Source organism: Medicago truncatula, chromosome 4 (genome assembly GCF_003473485.1).
Source record: "Medicago truncatula cultivar Jemalong A17 chromosome 4, MtrunA17r5.0-ANR, whole genome shotgun sequence".
In the NCBI taxonomy this organism is placed as follows: Eukaryota; Viridiplantae; Streptophyta; class Magnoliopsida; order Fabales; family Fabaceae; genus Medicago; species Medicago truncatula.
In genome coordinates this window covers 43,558,347-43,573,465 of record NC_053045.1, presented here as the reverse complement: position 1 = coordinate 43,573,465, position 15,119 = coordinate 43,558,347, and the positions used below count along the sequence as shown (strand labels likewise).

Below are 15,119 nucleotides of genomic sequence, written 5' to 3'. Positions count from 1 at the left end.
TCGGGTTGGGATAATGTAGTCGATTCACCAATCAATGTTAAGAGAATATAGTTAGCGACTAAACAATGTTTTGATGAAAGAGCGGAAGAAAAACATATCGTGGTCTTAGATGTAGAAGTTGAAGTAGAAGTAGATTTGTAAGTAGTTAGTGCTATTAAAACCTAGGGAGGATGATTAAATAATTCATGCAGTTGTTAAGACTCAACCCTTGATGTTTTAAGAAAGGTATCCTCCTCGAGTGTGTTCTGATGGTCATGTTATGGGGGCATAGGAACACTTGGTACCATAGTATATGGGATTTCTACCTAAAGGAAAGAAGAGGAATGAGGTTATATTTTTCTTGTCATGTTATCCACCCTAATTTGAGTGTTGATTTGTCAAGCTAATGCAGTAAAGAATCGCTTAAGGGGAGGCAACCCTTAATAAAGGGAGTGTTCACACTCCCATTTTTAAATTTTTAATGCGTCATTTTTTTTTTCTTCCAATTACAAGATGAAAGATACAAAAAGATGCAGCTCTCGTCTGGAAGTTGCAACTTCGAACAACAAGTTTTGTTCATGTGATAAATGTTGAAGAAAAAGGAGTAAGTGGCCTCAGATTTTAAAATTTACATTCCAAAAAGAAAATTTGAGTCGTAGCAAGTTTTGAATATAAGGTACAAATTCTCTCACCTAAGACAACGAGTGACATACATCGTTGTCCTTTTTGCACATTTTATCCATCCATTACCTCCCCACACACCCAAAATTCCATCATCTAACCGTCCATTTATCCCCTCACTAACCTTTACCCCTCGACCAAATCACTTTTCTGACCTCCACTACCTTAAAAAACCGTAGCACCCATCATCATCAACCTCAACCACCCAAAACCTCTCATTTTCAAAAACCAAAAATCCCCAACCTTCCATTTAACATTCCGTTCACATTTTTTTTATCTTTCCTTCACACGCCTCATATTTATTTAAACCATCATTTTCACCAACCCATCTAAACCTTTTTTCTCTTCCACACCCAAACCTTTTACCCATCCCCACAAGTGTGCAATAAAATGGTGTTGAAAAGAGAAGTTATTAAACTTGCGTCCCAACTGCCACTCAATTGAGCATAAATAAAAAAATGGTAGATGTTAAAGCATCAACATAACATTTGTCTACATATCACTTTATCACCATGCAAGAATTTGAGGAGGACACTAATGAATAAAAAGGATTTTAGAATTAAATGAAGAAAAGGGGGGAAATATCGTTGAAAAAATGGGTTTTAAAGTGGGATTTCCAAGGTTTATTTCCTATAGTCCCGAATTACATTTTGGAGGCATAATTAAATATGCAGGAAGCTGAAGCTCTTAGCCTGAAGAAACGAAGTTTGATGCGTTCGAGAAGGATAATGTAGAATTGTAGAGAAACATTAAAGCATTTAGTTTCTAACTTGAAAATCTACTGTAAGGAAAACTTTCCTGTGTTTCCAGAACATACATTATGGAACTTGTTGGTCATATAACAACTCCAGCACTTAAGTGGCAGAAAAATGTAGCGTCCACTCCGGAAGCTACAACTTCGAAGAAATGAGCTGTTGATCGAAGGGATGGGGTATCCTAACTGCATATGTTGAGTAGGAAGAACAAAAAGAAAGAATTAAGCTTAAAGAGGAGCCTTATATGAACGGTCCAGTAAAGAAAGATGAAGTTGCAACATCAAAGAGAAGAAGTAAGAATTCAAAGATACAACAACCTAAGACAAAGAAAAAGAAGAGGTTGTAACTTATGAAATTAAGGTGCATCTTTATAAATACAAGTTACAATCTCCAACTTCAAACTCGAAGAAGGAAGACAATCCAACCCTGAGGCACTGATAAATTTAAGTTCAAATTTGTCGTTTTTCAAAGCTTGGATATGGACCTGTAACACACCACTCATAATTATATTATTTTCCTATAAAAATTCCATCATGTTATTATGCATTGGAAAATGCTAGCTTTAAACGCAGTGCAAACACAGACGAACACACTTGAGAATTCCTAGTCACATTTCCTAATTTTTTAAATTGTGGACTTGATAACCGACTCTTCTCGTTTTTAAAAAATATCTTTTATTTAATCATTTTAATTAACTGTGAAAAACCCCAAACACACATTTTAACCATGTTTCGACTTCAATCAATTCCACGTGTCACGAAAAATAATCTATAAAGGCAACCATCCTTTTTCCTCAGTTTCATAAGTTCTCACAATTTGCATATATCTCTTTCTTTTAATTACAACATCAAACATCAACTATTTACCGATTAAATTCTATAAGATAAATTGACATTATAAAAAAAAAGTTTTTGAAGGCTACCTTTTTCATTTTTCTTTGTGGAAGCTAGGGCTTAAGTGATATTTTGCGAGGTGTTATTAATTATTGGTAGACTTGTGGAGTTAGTGAACTTCACGTTGTAGGTGTTATATGAGTTTTTTTTTTTTTTTTTTATAATTTTTTTTCAAATTTTGGGTTAATTAAGTTTTTGGTCTCTATAAATATCTGCAGTTTTGTTTTTAGTCCATATAAAAATAAATCACATTTTTTAGTCCCTACAAAATTTTCTGTTAGTGCTGTTAGTCCCTGTTAAATTAAAATTTGTTTAATTATGCTTAAACTTCTAAATTTTTGAAAGATTTTTTACATACATGTTCATAACATCGTAAGATACTTTTTTATAAAAAAAAATAAATTTAACATGTAATGAATTAAATATGAATTTTTCTAAAAGCCAAAATTTCAAGATTATATTAATGAAAATTTGGACCTAATAATAAAATTTTAAGTTACTTTTTTGCGGAGGAACTTTGTATAATATTCTAAGTAAGTATGTGAAAAATATGTTACAAATTTAAAAGTTTAAGCACAATTAAGCAAATTTTAATTTTACAAGGACTAAAAGTATGTGTTGGTCCCTATTAAATTGAAATTTGTTTAATTATACTTAAACTTTTATATTATTAAATGATTTTTAACAGACATGTTAAGAACATTATAATAATCTCTTTTATAAAAAATTAGAATTTTTTAACATGTAATGAATTAAATATAATTTTTTTAAAACGCCAAAAATTCAAGATAAAACTAACGAAAATTTGGACCTAAAAATAAAATTTTGAGCTAATTTATTATGGCGGAACCTTTTATAATGTTTTAAACAAGTATGTAAAAAATCATTAAAAAATTTAAAATTTTAAGCATAATTAAACAAATTTTAATTTAACAGGGACTAAAAACACTAACGGAAAATTTTGTAGGGACTAAAAAGTGTGATTTATTTTATAGGGACTAAAAACAAAACTTAAGATATTTATAGGGACCAAAAACTTAATTAACCCTTAAATCTTTAATTTAAACAAATGGATATAGTGGAAAATGACATGAAGCTTGTGATATGTGGTGGTCAAACGAGGGGGTGGCTTACCAGTGTGGCCGGACGGCCACATCGTGATTGGCAACGTAGGATGCATTTTGGCAGAGGGTAACAAGTGGCTGGTTATTCTAAAGATTTTTCGTCGATACTTTGAGAGAGAGAGATTATTATTCATTGAGTTGGTTGCCTTTTATGTTCTTTAATGAAAAGAGAACGTATTAATTGATACGTGCATGTGTTGGTCAGAGTGCGTCTAAGCATTTAACGCGAATAATGCTCACGTGCATTTTATCCTCTTTCTTTATTGAAAGAAATGTCGTGTTATCTTAGGTAAAGTGACAGATGTTATACAAAATAAGAAGGTAAAATTGCGAATTTGTAAACCATTAGTTGATACTAATAGAAGATATTAAAACCCTTAAGATGACAAATAATGTTATAAAAATGCTTCACATATATTATCATATAGGATTACCTAAAGTGGATAAAAATTCGAGAATCTAAAATAAAATGTGTATTTCTACAATATTAAATTTGGATAAAAAAAAACTAAAATAACTTCTTCTTTTTTGGTCAAGAGATATTTTTTATTTTTAGCTTTCATAAAAAAAAGAAGAATAATTTAGCCAAAAATAAACAAGGCTTTTGTTAATTTTTGGAGTATTATTTAATTGGAAGTGGCAAACGCATTAGGTTGTGCAAGTGCGAGTACTATTTCTGACCTTTCGTTTTCTGGATCTAGGGTTTCTGTGACGCTCTCTCTTGAATCTCAATTTCATCATCATCTTCACAAAAAACCCCAATCTTCAAACCCTAATCACCACCTCCCTCTAATCAATACTACAATTCTATCGGAGATTCACAATCAGGCGCAAATTGAATTAGGGTTCATCGATCAAATCGAATATTATTACTATTATCAAATTTTCACCCAAATCGCCGTCACCATCACTTTCAATTCACGGATCTAAAAATTGGCCTAATTTTTCATTCTATTTTATATATTTTGTAAATCAGATGAATTTTAAACCGATTTTGACGCCAATTATGATGATGAATACTACTAGTTATTGATGAAATTTCCCAAAGACTGTTTCTTTTTGTGATTTGAAGGGACCCAAAAACAAAAAATGTATAAATCGGTGGTGTATCAAGGGGAGGTGATGTTGGGTGAGGTAGATATATACCCAGAAGTGAACAACAACATCAACAACAAGAACAAGAATTTTGATGTGAAGGAAATCAGAATAACTCAGTTTTCTCAACCTAGTGAGAGGTGTTCACCACTTGCTGTTCTTCATACTATTACTACTGTTTGCTTCAAAATGGAGTCAAAGACACAGCACCAGAATCAGCTCTTACACTTGCACTCCTTGTGTATCAGAGAGAACAAGGTAAAAAATCATAATTAAAATTAAATTAAAAAATATGGAGAAAAAAATTCACTTAAACCCTATGATTTTGGACTAAATCTCACAGGACTTAAAACAACTTCAATCTATGGATGATGAACTTATGACTTATGTGTTAATGTTGCAAGATTTTTGGAATAATTTGATTTAACTTACTAAATTTGTTGTTTTGATGAACTCAGATGGTGGAAAAATTGGCCAATTGATCATTTAACAGATACCTAACAATGCCACCGAGATTCCCAATTAATTGGGGCATTATGTTTCATGAAGAGTTTTGCTACTTGTTGATCTAATACCATTTTTTTTTTTTTTGCTAAATCTGAGAAATTTGTGATTGATAGTGAAATTAGTGTTTGTGCTGGTTAGGGTTTTGTTAATACAAAAAAAAAAAAAACATGATTTTGGTTCCGACAGTCGAAAGTGTATTAATTTTTTTTTTTTTTTCTTTTCTGACTTGAGCTCATACTGAAAATATAGGCTGGGTTGTTTATGATATCAATTTGTTTTTGGCACTGCATGACTATTTAGCATTTTCCTAATATCGGCTGGCGTACGATGCACTGTATCTATTATTTGTTGTCTTGCTTAAATTTACGCGGTTACCGGTTACTTAAATTTACCGGTTACCTATGCAGTTATCGGTTACCTTTATTTTCCATATATAATTTTCTTGTAGAATATTAATAATTGTCGCGATGTTGGCTTCTGCAGACAGCTGTTATGCCGCTGTATGGGGAAGAATTACATTTGGTTGCAATGCATTCGCGGAATGACGACAGACCATGTTTCTGGGGATTTATTGTTGCCACAGGACTTTATAATTCATCCGTCGTGTTGTTAAATCTCAGATGTTTGGGTATAGTGTTTGATCTGGATGAAACCCTTGTTGTAGCAAATACAATGCGCTCGTTCGAGGATAGAATTGATGCACTCCAGAGAAAAGTAAACTCTGAGGTAGATCCACAACGAATTTCTGGCATGCAGGCGGAGATCAAGCGCTACCAAGAGGACAAGAGTATATTGAAGCAGTATGCTGAAAATGATCAGGTAGTTGATAACGGAAAAGTGATAAAAGTTCAATCTGAGCTTGTTCCAGCATTATCTGACAGTCATCAGCCCATAGTTCGACCACTGATACGGTTGCATGAAAAAAACATTATTTTGACACGCATCAATCCGCAGGTATATGATATTTTCTTTACACAATCATTTATTGTTATTTACTATTCTTTTGTCGCATCTTGTTGCTGTGCATTTTCGTTTAAATATATCATCTACTGGGTCCCAATGTAGTCAAACCCTGTAGTCAAACTGGATTCTGCCTAGGATCAGGAGGGTGTGAAAAACCGAAACTCGTGGATCGTAACACGGATCATAAGATCCTACCGAAAAACTATGCCTACACATACACACATGCATGTGTAAAAATATCTTAAACGAAGAAAATAACCTCTAAATCACAACATTAAATTAGTGTGTTTTGTCTATTTTTTTTCAAACACATATGTAACCATAAAGACTTGTCAGAATCATTAGTCTAACAAAGGGTAGCATGTTTTGATAGATTCGTGATACAAGTGTTCTTGTGAGGTTGAGACCTGCATGGGAAGATCTTCGGAGCTACCTGATTGCAAGAGGGCGCAAGCGTTTTGAGGTTTTTGTTTGCACAATGGCTGAAAGGGACTATGCGCTAGAAATGTGGAGACTTCTTGATCCAGATTCAAATTTGATAAATGCGAAAGAACTATTGGGTCGCATTGTATGTGTTAAGTCCGGTAAGTCCATAAATGGCATGCTTGTTTTTTTTTTCTTAGTTAATTTTGTTTTCAAAGAGAAGCTGTATATTTGTAATAGAGCACCTGAAGGAAGCAAACTGAACATGAGGACATCTTATATTTTAGGTTCAACTACCCTGTACTATTTGAGAATGTTTTAATAGTTCTCTAAACTATATAAGTTTTAATTCAGTCCTAGAACTTCACAAAAAATTGTAGTTGGGCCCCTAAATTTTAATTGGATCCTTGAACTTATAAATAATAGGTCCATGTAATTTGGGACCATGCTTCAAATTACTTAAATGTTCAGGGACCTAAATACAAATTATTTGAAAGTTAAGGCATATGATTAAAATCGAGAGACCTAAGTTCAGAGACCTTATCACAAATTTTTTTAATTTAAGACCTATTAAAAATTCTCAAATAGTTTAGGGACCCATAGAGTAATTAAACTATATTTTAAATTTCATCCGAGTTTGATGTAGAGAAGCAAATCATTGTATTGGACCGTATGCCCATGTTTCTGCTACTTCTGATGTCATTCACTTTTAATTCTTGTGTTTCGATAATATTATAATAGGTTTGAAAAAGTCCTTGTTCAATGTCTTCCAAGATGGCTCATGCCATCCAAAGATGGCGTTAGTAATTGACGATCGCTTGAAAGTGTGGGATGAGAAAGATCAACCTCGGGTACATGTCGTTCCTGCATTTGCTCCATACTATGCTCCTCAAGCTGAGGTAAATTTGCTGGCACACATGGTTGGAAATTTTATACTTTCAGTGGCATGAATGAAATTTCATCCCTTTTTTAGTTATATGAACTGATTAATTTTTTGTCTTGTAGGCAAGCAATACTATCCCTGTCTTGTGCGTTGCAAGAAATGTTGCTTGCAATGTTAGGGGTGGCTTCTTTAAGTAAGTTATACCTTTCAAAAGTTATATTTATCTGTAAAAATATCTATTTAGTAATTTAGAGATAAATGAGTTGGAGAAAGACATGGTTTTTGATAGAACGCTAGGGCATCGTTTGATTCAGGTAGCTGACCCCACTTAGTGGGATAAGGCTTGGTCGTTGTTGTTGTTGTAGTTTAGAGGTTGATTTCTAAGCATTTTAATTATCTCCAATTGGTATAAAGATAATAATACTACATATGATTCTTGCCCCTAATTACGACTCTGATTTTGTGATAGGGATTTTGATGATGGTCTTCTACAAAAGATTCCTCAAATTGCCTATGAAGATGATATTAAAGATATACCTCCTGCTCCTGACGTGAGCAATTATCTAGTTTCAGAGGTAACTGTATGACTACATGTGTACATGTCATTATTCTAATCTGATGGGGATATACGATGTTGAAATTCAAATAGATGTGTATCATTTGATTTTCTGTCATATGTGTTGTATTTGTGCGTGTTTAACTGTATGTTTGACTTCTACAGGACGATGGATCTGCTTCCTATGGAAATAGAGATCCGTTTTTATTTGATGGCATGGCAGATGCTGAGGTAGAAAGAAAATTGAAGGTATCAATCTGACTTCCGAGTGAATATTTGAGAACTGTGTTTATGTCTGATTAAACATGAAGTTTGTCTAATCTTTCTATGTAACTGTACTTTGTGCTAGGATGCAATATCAGCAACTTCAGCTATTCCTATGACAACTGCGAAGTTAGATCCCAGGCTCACTTCTTCTCTTCAGTATACAATGGTATCTCCTGGTTCAGTTCCACCACCTGCACCACACGCATCTATGATACAATTGCCTCACACACAGTTCCTTCAACCTGCTACACCAGTAAAGCCAATGGTTCAAGTTGCCCCTTTAGAATCAAGCTTGCATAGTTCTCCTGCTAGAGAAGAAGGGGAAGTAGGTGAATCAGAATTAGACCCAGATACAAGGCGAAGGCTTCTCATATTGCAACATGGACAAGATATTAGGGATCATACATCTAGTGAGCCTCCATTCCCCGTTAGACACCCCAATCCTGTACAAGTTTCCACTCGTGCACCATCACGTGGGGGATGGTTTCCTGTAGAAGAGGAGATTGGTTCACAACCACCGAACAGAGTACTACCTAAAGAAATTCTTGTAGATTCTGGTCCATCACGTATGGAGAAGCACCGGCCTCATCAACCATCCTTTTTCTCTAAGGTTGATGGCTCTATTTCATCTGATAGAGCTCTCCATGAGAGCCACCAAAGATTGCCAAAGGAGGTAATGACTATGTTTCATTCTATCATTTGATGTTTTACAAGTGGCTCAAACTTTTTGTTTATGTAGTGAATTAACTTACCATTTTTTTTATTGTTGCAGATTTACCATAGAGATGATCGGTCAAGAGTAAACCATATGCTCCCTAGTTATCATTCGTTATCTGGTAAGCTATAATACTTGTCCCTACATGTTTGGTTGATTCTCTTCAGTTTCCTCCCCAAGTATTTGCTTCTCATGTACTGATGGTGACTGGCTGCATTTATTTGGCTCTGAAATGTAATTAGTTTGAGTGAGCTTTTTTTGCAGTTGGTTCCATGCTCAATTAAAGTGACTTCTTTTTGAATTTTGTGATTTTTCTGTGATGAGTAATTAAGTTTGGGTTTTGGATTATTGTTTTCTTGGGAAATAACAACTCTACTTTTTGGCTACCACAACCATATAATTTTTCTGTATGATAAATATATCTTTTGATACACTTGCCTTTGTCTTCCTTGATTTACCTTTTCACTGGACATAAAGCATCCAAGAAACCTTATATGAAACTTTAAAATGTTTTTTTAGTTTAGTTCCTCTGTGTGTGTTTCTTTTGCTTTCCAAGTTCTGTTATTTTTAGTCCTACCCTTAGAGTGACAATATCTCATGGTTGTTCTTATGCAGGTGATGACATCCTCTTTGGTAGGTCATCTTCTAGCCACAGGGATCTTGACTCTGAATCTGGTAATTCTGTATTGCATGCAGAAACACCAGCTGCAGTATTACAGGAAATTGCACTGAAGTGTGGAACTAAGGTAAGCTGATAAGTTTGTCTGCTAGAAAATAGTTAGATAGCATTGTTACATTTATTAGTATCTCGTGGTACTATTTAAGCTTTCTTTTGGTTTGTGTACCCAACATGTTTCTTTGCTTTTGATATGAGCAGGTGGAATATACATCATCTTTGGTTGCCAGCAGAGAGCTGCAGTTCTCCGTCGAGGTATCCTTCATTCTAGCCGCGTGACTTCATGATACCATGTTCTATATGTTTGCACGACTTTCTAAGTTTTATATTTTTCTATACAAAACTAGAGAACTATTTTGTTCATTAGGATAAATTTCTCATTTTTTTAATCGGTGAACGTTCTGCACTTGATATTTATTTTTCATCATGCTTAATTAACTAAACACATTGATTTTTCCTACATAGTTGCAGACTATACCAAATATTTAACTTTTCCAGGATTGGGTGCGCTATGAATAATGTCATCTTTATTTAATTTTTTACCGGGGAAACAAACCTAGAAATTTAATTGATCTTTCGGTTGGCGGTTTAAAGCTGATTCCATCTTGCTTCCTTTGGAGTAGTGATTAGTTGAAGCATCTATTAATTCATAATTTGTTGATATGCCTTCGTCATCTTGTAAGTGTCATCATTATTTGCAGGCGTGGTTTTCTGGGAAAAAAGTTGGCCAAGGAATTGGCAGAACTAGAATGGAAGCGCGATATAAGGCTGCTGAGGATTCTATTAAACATTTGGCTGGTAGGACATTCCTAATTTTGGAAGTTTGTGCTATAGCATTATATAGAACTGTTGGAATATAAGAAAATTATCTTATAATATCTTGATATTATCTTGAATTATCTCATAGGATTAGTTATTTTATTTTATTTTAGAGCATCTCTTAAGGTTAGTTTCCATATTATTTAGTTATTATCACGACCTTTTTTTCTATTTGATTAGCATTACGAGTCTAATATCCTATAAAGAGGGGTTTGTTCCTACAAGATTCTGCTATCTAAGGACCGGTGTTGTTCCTACAAAAATGTAGACATTGTTTTTGTTTTAGTTAAAGAAATTCAGAACATCAAAAGCAGGGTCTACCTTGTTATACCAGCCCCATTGGGTTTAATACTGAGACTTACTAAATGGCATAAATAGCCTTAGGGTATTGTCCTTCCATCAATAAAACTTTTTCTCAGACCTTGTCAGAGATTTAAAGGGTAAAGGCAATGACCTTTTCGTTACAGAACGAGCTGCTTAAGAGGGATTTGGATTCTCTCCATTGAAAAATTCTCTCAAGTTTTCTTAAGTGGAATCTCAACCATTAAACATGAGATAGAAAGTGAGAATTAAATTATAAAAAAAAAAGTGGTTGTTGTATTTTAACGGTGGAGATTGAAAATATATACAGTACTATGACCAAATGTCAAGATTTTGAACCTTGCTGCCCCCTTGTTTATTTTTAAATTAGATTTTCAGCCTAAGGTAAAATAACACCTATTTATTATCCTTGCTTCAAGCTTGGAAGGCTCTTGTATGAGACGATGTCTTATAAATGTTAAATGACAAATCTATTTTTTGGCTGCCATGTAATAGTTTCAACTTTTAGTAGAGATGGTCTAATTATCTTTGTATGGGTATGCCTTTAGCTAGGAGGAAAGCTAGGATAGTTATCTTCATACATGGTTAAATTCTGAGGTGTATGAATAAGAAATTACACTAGACCATCTAAAATCTCCTATAAGATCCTAGCATCATAAAAAATGATTAAGCAAATAACATTATCAGCGGCACCCATTGCTTTGCTATTTTTATTTTGTAACCATGTTCTTACTCTTTCTATTACTGTTGATTTCCTCTTTTAAAAAAAGTTGTAAATATATTTTGACCTTTTTGGTTGTTTTTCTAGATATATATTTATCACGTGCTAAGGATGAGCCTGGTTCCGCATATGGTGATGTGAGTGGATTTCCTAATGCAAATGACAACGGTTATGTGGGTAATGTTAGTTCTCTTGGTAATCACCCCCTGCCTAAAGAGGAGGCGGTCTCATTTTCAGCTGCATCAGATCTATCAAGGGTTTTGGATCCTAGGTTGGAAGTCTCCAAGAGATCAACGGGTTCAGTCTCTGCCCTCAAAGAATTGGTGAGATTCATAATAAATTGACCAACCTATCTCCCCAGAACCATATTTTTGTTAACCTCGGTTGAAGTTTGTGTTTCTAACATGGTATAACTTCTGCGTTTATTTTCTTCAGTGCATGATGGAGGGTCTTGGTGTCAATTTTCTATCAGTGCCTGCTCCACTTTCAACAAATTCAGTTCAGAAAGATGAAGTATATGCACAGGTTGGTAACCAATTGCCAGTTGTCTGAACTAATTCATTTAAAAATGACAATGCCATTGAATTGTAGAATGGTTATGCCTTCTTTCTAAACCTGTGTGTTTTAGTTCTTCATTCATTTGAGGGGCAGAAAAAAAAGAAGATTAAGAGAGACATTTTGTTGATGTTTGAATTTTCCTTATACTTTTGGTCTGTTAGGCAATTTGGTGTCCAGGATAAAATATCAGAACTTTTGTTATTTCTCCCTTCTATATATGTGGTTTACTATTCTTATTTTTGAGGAGGGAAGTTGAAGGGTGAGTGTTGGATGGAAATTCTTATCTACTAAATGAAATCTGGGCTTAGGTATGGGGTAGTAATCTTGTTAATGGTGGACTTGTGGCCCATGGGGCTTATGAAGGATGACCTGGAAGTGTTTAACCAAGCACTTTGTTATTAGTTCTGGCATTTTTCTTGTCCTTTTTATTTTTTATTTTTTTATAATGGTAACAAAGCTCTGGCAGTATTTAAGAAAGAATTTTCCATTTTAGGTTGAGATAGATGGCCAGGTCTATGGTAAAGGGACCGGATTAACATGGGACGAGGCTAAAATGCAGGTATGATGTTTTCTATAATAATGGAACATTATTTATGGATGTGCATGTCTTCTTCCTTGAATTTGATTAACTTTCTTACATATTGGTGTTGGAGTACTAAGATGTATTTCATTCTTCAGGCTGCTGAGAAGGCACTTGGAAGTCTAAGACCAATGCATGGCCACAGCATTCAGAGACGGCAGAGTTCTCCCAGGTATATTCTATTATTTTGATCAGAAGACTGTATATTTTTCTTTTCATTTTTTGTCGTATAATGAACAGACTTAGCCTATACTCTCCAAATGTGCCGTGCTTTCTAAATCTAGCACAAAGTGGTTTGCATTCGTTTGATTTTAGAAGGTAGCTCCATAATCAAATTCTATACTGGCCAATGGTTTGCTAGCCCCTTCAGACAGAATTGGCATCTAGCATTGATTTTCTGAAGACAAAAAAATTGTTGTTGTTTATTCTCATATATGGTAACTATTTTTCTTCATCATTGGTCATTAACTTGCTATTTTTGTTATGTGAATCAGGCCATTTCAGGGATTCTCGAATAAACGTTTGAAGCAAGAACATCCACGAACTCTGCAGCGATTCGCATCTTCTGGTAGATATCCTAGGAATGCTCCAGCAATCCCGTGACAATATCCTAGGAATGCTCCAGCAATCCCGTGACAAGAGAAACAGGATTTTCAGTCTCACTTACTGGTATGACTGTTGTTGGGGCATGCATGTGTATATGTTACTGATTCAGCAATGTGAAGGGTGGTGGCTGTTGGGTTGAGACCATTTCAACTTAAGTGGGTCGGTATTTGTCACACCGAGCTCAATGCCAATATAGAACAACACCACATTTTGTACCATTGTATTATCCTCCACTGAAATAGGGGTGAGGTACTGGTCAAAGATTGATTTTGTTAGATAATCACATCTTGATGGTCCCAATCAATGGAGTATTGGTTGCGTTGTGTGGATATGCTTCGAGACCGGTTTACAAGACAAGATGATGAGGCAAGTCCAATGCAATGCAATGCATACTCAAGAGTAACCAAACCAACCTAATGAAATTGAGAATTGATTCAGCGTTTATCTTTCTCACTCAAAGTGATGGTACAAATACAACCATTCAGTACAGGTCCTTTTTATTTTTTTAATTGGTATTCACTTTTTTCACTAACATAACCGGGTAGTGGTTCTATCACCTTGAGTCCTCTAAAGACTCTGTTATTACCAGAGTCTTGAGGTTGGTGAGTTTGCATAGTACTGTAACATTGATAATGATTTCTAAATGTGATTATTTGTCAATTTTGTTCCCCAAGTCTTTTTGGTGAGTTATGCAGTATATAATCTGTCAAAATGATTTGCGATCATATTTAAATTTGCTAATAAATATAATATCAAAATAAATGCTTTAGAGTTGAGGAATGACTTGTGGACTCAAAAAAAAAAAAAAAAAAAAAAAGAGCTAGGTTAAATTGATGATCATCAAAGACATTTCTTGGGGCTCCTTGAATTCCTTGAATTTGCTCAAAAGCCCTTTGGATTATAGGAACGTAACTCTCGATCACACAAAATCTATTGAAAGATACGATCTAATCAGTTTTTTCTTTTTGCATCGAAAGCCAACTTCTAATCGCCTTATTCCAGAGGTTGAGCAATCCAGTTGGCACATAAAAATCTTCAAACATTTCGCCAATCAATATTTACATAAACAACATGTTACGAGGTTTTCACAGTTCTTTGTGAATGAGTTAAGAAACAATTAAGCAAAAAAAATTAATTCCCCTTTCTTGAAATATGTTTAAAATACACAATGATTCTTATTTTATCATCTCATTTTTTTTGGTAGATAGATGAAATGACAAAGTTATTATAAACTCACACACATAAGTGGAGGTACCAGGATTCGAACCCCGGTCATGACATCTGGCCTAACAATTTCGACATTTTGTCAGTTGAGTCAGAACTTGGGGATTATTTTATCATCTCATTAACGCTCCACTAAAGTAAACAATTTAGTTCAGGAAGTATAATGAGTAATATATAAACAAGTCTATGATTGATTGATATTATATGCTAATTCTATAATTTTTGGGTAAGTGTAAGCCAACTTTTATGCAAATTAATGACTAATTTTTGAATGCAAAAGAATGTATTGTCATATATTTTTTACATTATCTTTTTACATAGTATTACATTCTTTAAAATCACGCACGTTAATTATTTTTAAATTAAATCAGAAATCTCACTTCTAGTTCTCTTTTTCACATGATTAAAAAGTTTAACATAATTGTTTTTAAATCAAGTGAAAGAGAAAATGAAAAATGGAATTTTGGTTTAATTTAATGTTTATTATTTTTTATAAAGATTAAAAGAAGACTTAATAGCAGTTTTCACCCCTAACTTTCACGAAGTTGCGATTTTGGGAGCTAAAATTGTCACAGCCACATGTGCAAAACTTAGGAGGCAGTTTTGTAGTTTTTTCCTTTAGGGGGCCAAAATCGCAACTTTAGAAAAGTTAGGGGGCTAAAACTGCTATTAAGCTTTAAAAGAATTGTTTTTTTAGTGTTAATTTTTTATTGTTGAATTAAAAAAAATTACATGTATAATAAATGTGTCCATCCAAACTGTCACGTCGTTGC

The 15,119-nt window shown here is 34.0% G+C and overlaps 1 protein-coding gene across 1 annotated transcript; it reads left to right on the top strand.

Moving 5' to 3' along the window:
* The first annotated feature begins 4,069 nt into the window (after positions 1 to 4,069).
* On the top strand, positions 4,070 to 13,795 carry LOC25493191 (RNA polymerase II C-terminal domain phosphatase-like 1). Its single transcript, XM_013601615.3, has 17 exons — positions 4,070 to 4,785; positions 5,518 to 5,988; positions 6,371 to 6,581; positions 7,162 to 7,319; positions 7,426 to 7,496; positions 7,773 to 7,878; positions 8,025 to 8,108; positions 8,209 to 8,799; positions 8,899 to 8,962; positions 9,457 to 9,587; positions 9,719 to 9,772; positions 10,219 to 10,315; positions 11,466 to 11,701; positions 11,814 to 11,903; positions 12,430 to 12,495; positions 12,615 to 12,688; positions 13,011 to 13,795. Exons 1-17 carry the CDS (start codon positions 4,522 to 4,524, stop codon positions 13,117 to 13,119), a joined length of 2,877 nt encoding a protein of 958 aa, XP_013457069.1. The 5' UTR covers positions 4,070 to 4,521; the 3' UTR covers positions 13,120 to 13,795.
* The last annotated feature ends 1,324 nt before the right edge of the window (positions 13,796 to 15,119 follow it).

Excerpts from the sequence above, each read along its gene's own strand:
- LOC25493191 (XM_013601615.3), top strand. The coding sequence starts at position 4,522 with ATGTATAAATCGGTGGTGTATCAAGGGGAGGTGATGTTGGGTGAGGTA. Across the intron at positions 8,109-8,208 it reads AGGTAGAAAGAAAATTGAAG|GATGCAATATCAGCAACTTC; the intron begins GTATCAATCTGA and ends ACTTTGTGCTAG. Across the intron at positions 8,963-9,456 it reads TAGTTATCATTCGTTATCTG|GTGATGACATCCTCTTTGGT; the intron begins GTAAGCTATAAT and ends GTTCTTATGCAG.